Source organism: Oncorhynchus masou, unplaced genomic scaffold (assembly GCF_036934945.1).
Source record: "Oncorhynchus masou masou isolate Uvic2021 unplaced genomic scaffold, UVic_Omas_1.1 unplaced_scaffold_6873, whole genome shotgun sequence".
NCBI lineage: Eukaryota > Metazoa > Chordata > Actinopteri > Salmoniformes > Salmonidae > Oncorhynchus > Oncorhynchus masou.
The window spans coordinates 2,101-12,220 of NW_027013325.1; the positions used below are offsets into that span (position 1 = coordinate 2,101).

The 10,120-nt window shown below is 42.5% G+C and overlaps 1 protein-coding gene across 1 annotated transcript; it reads right to left on the bottom strand.

Annotated features, from left to right (window-relative positions):
• Positions 1-1,585: 1,585 nt before the first annotated feature.
• On the bottom strand, positions 1,586-8,338 carry LOC135536949 (streptococcal hemagglutinin-like). Its single transcript, XM_064963168.1, has 4 exons — positions 8,308-8,338; positions 7,851-7,904; positions 7,610-7,693; positions 1,586-4,060 (listed from the first exon to the last, which is right to left on the bottom strand). The coding sequence occupies exon 4, from the start codon at positions 4,019-4,021 to the stop codon at positions 1,859-1,861; it is 2,163 nt and encodes a 720-aa protein (XP_064819240.1). The 5' UTR covers positions 4,022-4,060; positions 7,610-7,693; positions 7,851-7,904; positions 8,308-8,338; the 3' UTR covers positions 1,586-1,858.
• Positions 8,339-10,120: the final 1,782 nt, after the last annotated feature.

Genomic DNA, 10,120 nt, shown 5'->3' on the forward strand with positions numbered 1-10,120 from the left:
TGTGAAGCCTGCTCCATGTGTACTGTACGTGTGACCTCAATACCTGTGTGAAGCCTGCTCCATGTGTACTGTACGTGTGACCTCAATACCTGTGTGAAGCCTGCTCCATGTGTACTGTATGTGTGACCTCAATACCTGTGTGAAGCCTGCTCCATGTGTACTGTACGTGTGACCTCAATACCTGTGTGAAGCCTGCTCCATGTGTACTGTACGTGTGACTTCAATACCTGTGAGGGCAGGGTGATCAGTGTTGCAGTTAGTAATTAATATCTTCATGCATTGTTCCATCTTGATAGATTGGTTTCCACCAGTTCCCTGTGGGGACACACACACACACGCGCGCACGCACGCACACACACACACAGGCAGGCAGGCACGCACGCACACACACAAACCCAATGCATGGACACACACACACGCACACACGCACGCACAAACCCAATGCACACACACACGCACACGCGACACACACACACACACACACACACACACACACACACACACACACACACACACACACACACACACACACACACACACACACACACACACACACACACACACACACACACACACACACACACACACACACACACACACACACACACACAGCTCTAACTCTGTTGCCTGGCTGTGAATGATTCTCCTGCTCTGTACTGTAGATGGCAGACTCACTGTACACTACAATCCACTGCCCGAGTCAATATTGATATTGAACCAGTCCGCAGCCTCCAGTCTACAGGAGCAGTGACCTGAACAATTCACGGGTTGTATATATTGTCACAATATCGTCATAATATTTGAACGTTTGTTTCTGGACTGATGCCCGAGTGAGCATTCTCCTCCAACGCATCGTCAATGAGCGCTGATGAAGATTTCATCAAAAGTGCATTACAGTGGCTTGGAAATACAATGCTATTCAACAGGAGATAAATAACATGCAGTGTAACGTTAGCTCGCTAGCTAAGATTGAGCGGAGCACACTCGATTTTTGTTACGAGCTAACGTTAGAATTGCTAGCTATTTTAGACGGAAGTCGCTAGCTTATGACAACATTGCCATCTGTCTAAAGTAAATTTGACGACACGATAATGCAGGCAGAGTTGTTTTGCCAATAAATATTTTGACAACTTCCCCAATGAATGACTGGGCTTGTTACAACTTTAGGCCACCACTATCACACTATAACTTTCATAACAGTGGCATGACACGAAGGTGCAACCTTTGAATAGAAATAACAAAGGAGGGAGGAAACAGGGAAACTCCACTCCGGAACTCCCATCAGGCCTCTGCCCGGAATTGGAATCTTCGAGAGATTAAATAGTCTTTGTCCTTGATTACCAGTCCCAGTTCTTTACGTAGCTTCATCCTGTTGAGAATAGCAGATTGGTTCCAGTGTAGATACCAGGTCCTACTCCTTAGGTAGACTTCCACATACAAACTGATTTATAGAATCTCCAGAGTACAAACTGGGATTCCTCCTCCTTCCCAGTCTCTCCCTCTCTTACACACAGGTCCACAGGAGAAGGGTTTTCCACTAGGTTGTAGGATACTGAGCCGTACTGAGGCAGGTGTTGCAGGCGTCTCTTTTTATTGATACACAGGTTTAAATACAGACGTGATACATTCATTGGCCTCAGTGTGTTTTTTTTAACATTTATTTTTATTTTAACATTTATTTTTATTTTAACATTTATTTTTCACAGACAGTGTTTTCATTAAAAAAAGAAAATTAAAAACATCCATTGATATGCTGCCATGATAAATCTATAGTTGAATGGCTGCATTCCCTGTCACAGATTAGACCTTTCACTGAAAGTACAGACAATCTGGAGAAAACACATGTTTTCCTATGGCTTTACTTCAAATAAAGTAATACAGTCCGGTAGGAGAGCAACACTCCAGAGAAGCATATGGAATATATACACAGTACACAAGAACATGTAGTACTAGCAGTAACATAACATGTAGTACTAGCAGTAACATAACATGTAGTACTAGCAGTAACATAACATGTAGTACTAGCAGTAACAGAACATGTAGTACTAGCAGTAACAGAACATGTAGTACTAGCAGTAACATAACATGTAGTACTAGCAGTAACATAACATGTAGTACTAGCAGTAACATAACATGTAGTACTAGCAGTAACATAACATATAGTACTAGTAGAAAGAGAGCCTGTAGTACTAGTAGTAACAGAACATGTAGTACTAGCAGTAACAGAACATGTAGTACTAGCAGTAACATAACATATAGTACTAGCAGAAACAGAACATGTAATACTAGCAGTAACAGAACATGTAGTACTAGCAGTAACATAACATGTAGTACTAGCAGAAACAGAACATGTAGGACTAGCAGTAACATAACATATAGTACTAGTAGTAACAGAACATGTAGTACTAGCAGAAACAGAACATGTAGGACTAGCAGTAACATAACATATAGTACTAGTAGAAAGAGAGCCTGTAGTACTAGTAGTAACAGAACATGTAGTACTAGCAGTAACAGAACATGTAGTACTAGCAGTAACATAACATATAGTACTAGCAGAAACAGAACATGTAATACTAGCAGTAACAGAACATGTAGTACTAGCAGTAACATAACATGTAGTACTAGCAGAAACAGAACATGTAGGACTAGCAGTAACATAACATATAGTACTAGTAGTAACAGAACATGTAGTACTAGCAGAAACAGAACATGTAGGACTAGCAGTAACATAACATATAGTACTAGTAGTAACAGAACATGTAGTACTAGCAGAAACAGAACATGTAGTACTAGCAGTAATATAACATATAGTACTAGCAGAAACAGAACATGTAGTACTAGCAGTAATATAACATATAGTACTAGCAGAAACAGAACATGTAGTACTAGTAGTAACAGTACATGTAGTACTAGTAGTAACAGAACATGTAGTACTAGCAGAAACAGAACATGTAGGACTAGCAGTAACATAACATATAGTACTAGTAGTAACAGAACATGTAGTACTAGCAGAAACAGAACATGTAGTACTAGCAGTAATATAACATATAGTACTAGCAGAAACAGAACATGTAGTACTAGCAGTAATATAACATATAGTACTAGCAGAAACAGAACATGTAGTACTAGTAGTAACAGAACATGTAGTACTAGTAGTAACAGAACATGTAGTACTAGCAGAAACAGAACATGTAGTACTAGCAGTAACATAACATGTAGTACTAGCAGTAACAGAACATATAGTACTAGTAGAAAGAGAACCTGTAGTACTAGTAGTAACAGAACATGTAGTACTAGCAGTAACATAACATGTAGTACTAGCAGTAACATAACATGTAGTACTAGCAGTAACATAACATGTAGTACTAGCAGTAACAGAACATGTAGTACTAGCAGAAACAGAACATATAGTACTAGTAGTAACAGAACATGTAGTACTAGTAGTAACAGAACATGTAGTACTAGCAGTAACAGAACATGTAGTACTAGCAGAAACAGAACATATAGTACTAGTAGTAACATAACATGTAGTACTAGCAGTAACATAACATATAGTACTAGTAGTAACAGAACATGCAGTACTAGCAGTAATATAACATATAGTACTAGCAGTAACATAACATGTAGTACTAGTAGTAACAAAACATGCAGTACTAGCAGCAACAGTGGACGCAAATATTCTCCCCAACTGAATATTGGACAAGTTCAAAATTCCAAGCCAATCAAATTGTTGACAGTTATCCAAAGTAGATGAAGACATAGACAAACAACAGGGACGTGTCAGAACATGTCTAAGGGAATATGGCTGCAAGCAACGACAGCTCAAGAGGGTAAAACTTGTGACATCAAGACGGTAAATGTAGTCCCTGTAACGCAGGACTGTGTATACGTAGTCACGGTAACGCGTGTGTCTGTGTCTGTGTGTGTGTGTGTGTGTTGTTCCTGGCGGTCCGATGACTTCCTGAGGTCCTGCGAAGGCCCCTCCCTGAATGTAGTCCTCCAGACGCTGTAGCTCTGCCATGGCCTTGTCCAGAGTCGCCCTCTCGGACAGCTCAACCACCTGCACAACCATAGAGGGAACAGACGGTGTTAGCTGGAGGAACCTGTCTGTGCTTCTGCTTCGCTTGCTCTTTGTGTTTAGGCTGGGTAACTATAGAGACCTTTAGGTTTAGGCTGGGTAACTATAGAGACCTTTAGGTTTAGGCTGGGTAACTATAGAGACATTTAGGTTTAGGCTGGGTAACTACAGAGACCTTTGGGTTTAGGCTGGGTAACTATAGAGACCTTTAGGTTTAGGCTGGGTAACTATAGAGACCTTTGGGTTTAGGCTGGGTAACTATAGAGACCTTTGGGTTTAGGCTGAGTAACTACAGAGACCTTTGGGCTGGGTAACTATAGAGACCTTTGGGTTTAGGCTGGGTAACTATAGAGACCTTTGGGTTTAGGCTGGGTAACTATAGAGACCTTTAGGTTTAGGCTGGGTAACTACAGAGACCTTTGGGTTTAGGCTGGGTAACTATAGAGACCTTTGGGTTTAGGCTGGGTAACTATAGAGACCTTTGGGTTTAGGCTGGGTAACTATAGAGACCTTTAGGTTTAGGCTGGGTAACTATAGAGACCTTTAGGTTTAGGCTGAGTAACTACAGTGACCTTTGGGTTTAGGCTGGGTAACTATAGAGACCTTTGGGTTTAGGCTGGGTAACTATAGAGACCTTTGGGTTTAGGCTGAGTAACTACAGAGACCTTTGGGCTGGGTAACTATAGAGACCTTTGGGTTTAGGCTGGGTAACTATAGAGACCTTTGGGTTTAGGCTGGGTAACTATAGAGACCTTTGGGTTTAGGCTGGGTAACTATAGAGACCTTTAGGTTTAGGCTGGGTAACTACAGAGACCTTTGGGTTTAGGCTGGGTAACTATAGAGACCTTTGGGTTTAGGCTGGGTAACTATAGAGACCTTTGGGTTTAGGCTGGGTAACTATAGAGACCTTTGGGTTTAGGCTGGGTAACTATAGAGACCTTCAGGTTTAGGCTGGGTAACTATAGAGACCTTTGGGTTTAGGCTGGGTAACTATAGAGACCTTTAGGTTTTGGCTGGGTAACTATAGAGACCTTTAGGTTTTGGCTGGGTAACTGTAGAGACCTTTAGGTTTTGGCTGGGTAACTATAGAGACCTTTGGGTTTAGGCTGGGTAACTATAGAGACCTTCAGGTTTAGGCTGGGTAACTATAGAGACCTTTAGGTTTAGGCTGGGTAACTATAGAGACCTTTGGGTTTAGGCTGGGTAACTATAGAGACCTTTGGGTTTAGGCTGGGTAACTATAGAGACCTTTGGGTTTAGGCTGGGTAACTATAGAGACCTTCGGGTTTAGGCTGGGTAACTATAGAGACCTTTGGGTTTAGGCTGGGTAACTATAGAGACCTTTAGGTTTTGGCTGGGTAACTATAGAGACCTTTAGGTTTTGGCTGGGTAACTGTAGAGACCTTTAGGTTTTGGCTGGGTAACTATAGAGACCTTTGGGTTTAGGCTGGGTAACTATAGAGACCTTCAGGTTTAGGCTGGGTAACTATAGAGACCTTTAGGTTTAGGCTGGGTAACTACAGTGACCTTTGGGTTTAGGCTGGGTAACTACAGTGACCTTTGGGTTTAGGCTGGGTAACTATAGAGACCTTCAGGTTTAGGCTGGGTAACTGTAGAGACCTTTAGGTTTTGGCTGGGTAACTATAGAGACCTTTGGGTTTAGGCTGGGTAACTATAGAGACCTTCAGGTTTAGGCTGGGTAACTGTAGAGACCTTTAGGTTTTGGCTGGGTAACTACAGAGACCTTTGGGTTTAGGCTGAGTAACTATAGAGACCTTTGGGTTTAGGCTGGGTAACTATAGAGACCTTTAGGTTTTGGCTGGGTAACTATAGAGACCTTTAGGTTTTGGATGGGTAACTATAGAGACCTTTGGGTTTAGGCTGGGTAACTACAGAGACCTTTGGGTTTTGGCTGGGTAACTATAGAGACCTTCAGGTTTAGGCTGGGTAACTATAGAGACCTTTGGGTTTAGGCTGGGTAACTATAGAGACCTTTAGGTTTTGGCTGGGTAACTATAGAGACCTTTAGGTTTAGGCTGGGTAACTATAGAGACCTTTAGGTTTAGGCTGGGTAACTATAGAGTCCTTTGGGTTTAGGCTGGGTAACTATAGAGACCTTCAGGTTTAGGCTGGGTAACTATAGAGACCTTTGGGTATAGGCTGGGTAACTATAGAGACCTTCAGGTTTAGGCTGGGTAACTATAGAGACCTTTGGGTTTAGGCTGGGTAACTATAGAGACCTTTGGGTTTAGGCTGGGTAACTATAGAGACCTTCAGGTTTAGGCTGGGTAACTATAGAGACCTTTGGGTTTAGGCTGGGTAACTATAGAGACCTTCAGGTTTAGGCTGGGTAACTATAGAGACCTTCAGGTTTAGGCTGGGTAACTATAGAGACCTTCAGGTTTAGGCTGAGTAACTATAGAGACCTTTAGGTTTAGGCTGAGTAACTATAGAGACCTTCAGGTTTAGGCTGGGTAACTATAGAGACCTTCAGGTTTAGGCTGGGTAACTATAGAGACCTTCAGGTTTAGGCTGGGTAACTATAGAGACCTTTGGGTTTAGGCTGGGTAACTGTAGAGACCTTTAGGTTTAGGCTGGGTAACTATAGAGACCTTCAGGTTTAGGCTGGGTAACTATAGAGACCTTTGGGTTTAGGCTGGGTAACTGTAGAGACCTTTAGGTTTAGGCTGGGTAACTATAGAGACCTTTAGGTTTAGGCTGGGTAACTATAGAGACCTTCAGGTTTAGGCTGGGTAACTATAGAGACCTTTGGGTTTAGGCTGGGTAACTGTAGAGACCTTCAGGTTTAGGCTGAGTAACTATAGAGACCTTTGGGTTTAGGCTGGGTAACTATAGAGACCTTCAGGTTTTGGCTGGGTAACTATAGAGACCTTCAGGTTTAGGCTGGGTAACTATAGAGACCTTTGGGTTTAGGCTGGGTAACTATAGAGACCTTCAGGTTTTGGCTGGGTAACTATAGAGACCTTTAGGTTTAGGCTGGGTAACTATAGAGACCTTTGGGTTTAGGCTGGGTAACTATAGAGACCTTCAGGTTTAGGCTGGGTAACTATAGAGACCTTCAGGTTTAGGCTGGGTAACTATAGAGACCTTTGGGTTTAGGCTGAGTAACTATAGAGACCTTTGGGTTAATGCTGGGTAACTATAGAGACCTTCAGGTTTAGGCTGGGTAACTATAGAGACCTTCAGGTTTAGGCTGGGTAACTATAGAGACCTTCAGGTTTAGGCTGGGTAACTATAGAGACCTTCAGGTTTAGGCTGGGTAACTATAGAGACCTTCAGGTTTGGGCTGGGTAACTATAGAGACCTTTGTGACAACAGTACTTCTGATGTAACAAACAAAATGGCCTTCTAAAATGGATTGATTGGAGGAACCTAGAAACAAGCTATTAAGGCCAGTCCATGACACGTGCTTGCACAGTAGATGTAACACACAGTGATGTTCTCTGTAACCCATCCTGAGTGTTATTGATGTGTCATCCCTGGTGATTAAGAGGTAACGTGGAAACCCACCTTTTTCCTGGCTCCCTCCAGTCTCTGCAGCTGCAGAATGGCTGCATCCTTCGACAGCAGCTCCAAATCTTCCTCTATCTTAGACTGGGAAAATAAAACACAATAAGTTTTTAAAAAATATATATATTAGGTTGTCGCTCATTACCTCATGCTGACGTGTCCCGTGTGGTGTGTTTAATTGCGGTTGAAACATGTTTTAACGTGCTTTTGTGTTTGATTGTCAGTGCCGTCCTGTGTTTACCTCATTTACTGGCTCCCCAGCAGCTTCCTGGTATAGCTTTTCACAGATCTTTCCCTGCAATCAATCAATCAGCCAATCAAAACAATCAGCCAATCAAACAATCGTATCTATTTAAAAAAAATGTAAAAAACTTGTACTTTGTCAGATGATGTCACAAATTGCTTTGAAAGATTTATGTGAGTCTTCTACACAGACACTAGCTGGGTTACAGAGCAGTGTAACAGAATCACTGAAAACACAAAAAGGCCACAGGAAATCTTGTCTATGTTTTAGTCTCTACCGTCACAGAGAGACGGGTCATTCAATTCACATAGGAAGTGTCCCCCCAAAAATGGCACCCTATTTCATATAGTGCACTACTTTTAACCAGAGCCCTATGGACCCTGGTCAAAAGTAGTGCACTATGTAGGAAATAGGGTGCCATTTGGGAGGCAGTTATAATGTTTGAGACACTTACTGTTTGAACGCATTCCTTCAATTCATCCAGCAGGCCCTGAGGTCAAGATAATTTCTGTCTTGTCTCTGGAGAACTTCCGATAAAAGTCCATGATTTTGAGCAGGACACAGCCGTGGTACTGGACATGGGAGAGAACAGGAGGATGGACGTTGTGTTTAGTAAATGCGCTGCCGAGGTCGGGCACGATGGACATGGTGACGATGGAACTTCTTCAGTCATTCGTCTGTGACTCTGATCCCAGAGCACCAATAAATCAATCAATCAAATGTATTTTTTATAAAGCCCTTTTCACATCAGCCGATGTCACACAAAGTGCTTTACAGAAACCCGTAAAACCCCGGTAAAACCCCGAATGAGCAAGTCCTTCCTGGCTGTACCAGGTAGAGATTAGCAAAAGCACTGTACCAGGTAGAGTAGAGAGGAACCAGGCCCCTGTCCTCTCCTGGCTGTACCAAGTCAGAAAACCTAGAGAGAAACCAGGCTCTGTACCAGGAGGTAGAGAGGAACCAGGCTCCTGAGGGGTGGCCTGTCCTCTACTGGCTGTACCAGGTAGAGATTAGAAACCTAGAGAGGAAACCAGGCTCTGGAGGGGTGGCCTGTCCCTTCCTGGCTGTACCAGGTAGAGATTAGAAACCTAGAGGAACCAGGCTCTGAGGGGTGGCCAGTCCTCTCCTGGCTGTACCAGGTGGAGATTAGAAACCTAGAGAGGAACCGGGCTCTGAAGGGTGGCCTGTCCTCTCCTGGCTGTACCAGGTAGAGATTAGAAACCTAGAGAGGAACCGGGCTCTGAGGGGTGGCCTGTCCTCTTCTGGCTGTACCAGGTAGAGATTAGAAACCTAGAGAGGAACCGGGCTCTGAAGGGTGGCCTGTCCTCTTCTGGCTGTACCAGGTGGAGATTATAAACCTAGAAAGGAACCAGGCTCTGAGGGGTGGCCTGTCTTCTTCTGTGTCAGTCCTTACCTTCTTGTGCTTCTTGATCTTGTCAAAGATGACTGTCTTTAACAGGATTCTGCCATCATGAGACGTGTTTGTCTAGTGAAGGAAACAACAGGTACAGTATGTCAATCCGCTATACAGACTCATTCACACATAACCCATCAAAATATAATCTATCTCTGGTAAACCATTGGGAGTGTAATGACCCATCAAAAATAGAATCTATCTCTGGTAAACCATTGGGAGTGTAATGACCCATCAAAAAAATAGAATCTATCTCTGGAAAACCATTGGGAGTGTAATGACCCATCAAAAATAGAATCTAATGACCCTGGTAAACCATGAGATTCTATTTTTGAAAATATAATCTATCTCTTTTGGGAGTGTAATGGGTCATTAGATTCTATCTCTGGTAAACCATTGGGAGTGTAATGACTCATCAAAAATAGAATATATCTCTGGTAAACCATTGGGAGTGTAATGACCCATCAAAAATAGAATCTATCTCTGGTAAACCATTGGGAGTGTAATGACCCATCAAAATAGAATCTATCTCTGGTAAACCATTGGGAGTGTAATGACCCATCAAAAATAGAATCTATCTCAGGGTAAACCATTTTGAGTGGGTCATTAGGGTAAAACCATTGGGAGTGTAATGACCCATCAAAAATAGAATCTATCTCTGGTAAACCATTGGGAGTGTAATGACCCATCAAAAATAGAATCTATCTCTGGTAAACCATTGGGAGTGTAATGACCCATCAAAAATAGAATCTATCTCTGGTAAACCATTGGGAGTGTAATGACCCATCAAAAATAGAATCTCTGGTAAACCATTGGGAGTGTAAGACCCATCAAAAATAGAATCTAAAACCAT

Coding starts and splice junctions, on each gene's coding strand:
- LOC135536949 (XM_064963168.1), bottom strand. CDS start 4,021: ATGGCAGAGCTACAGCGTCTGGAGGACTACATTCAGGGAGGGGCCTTC.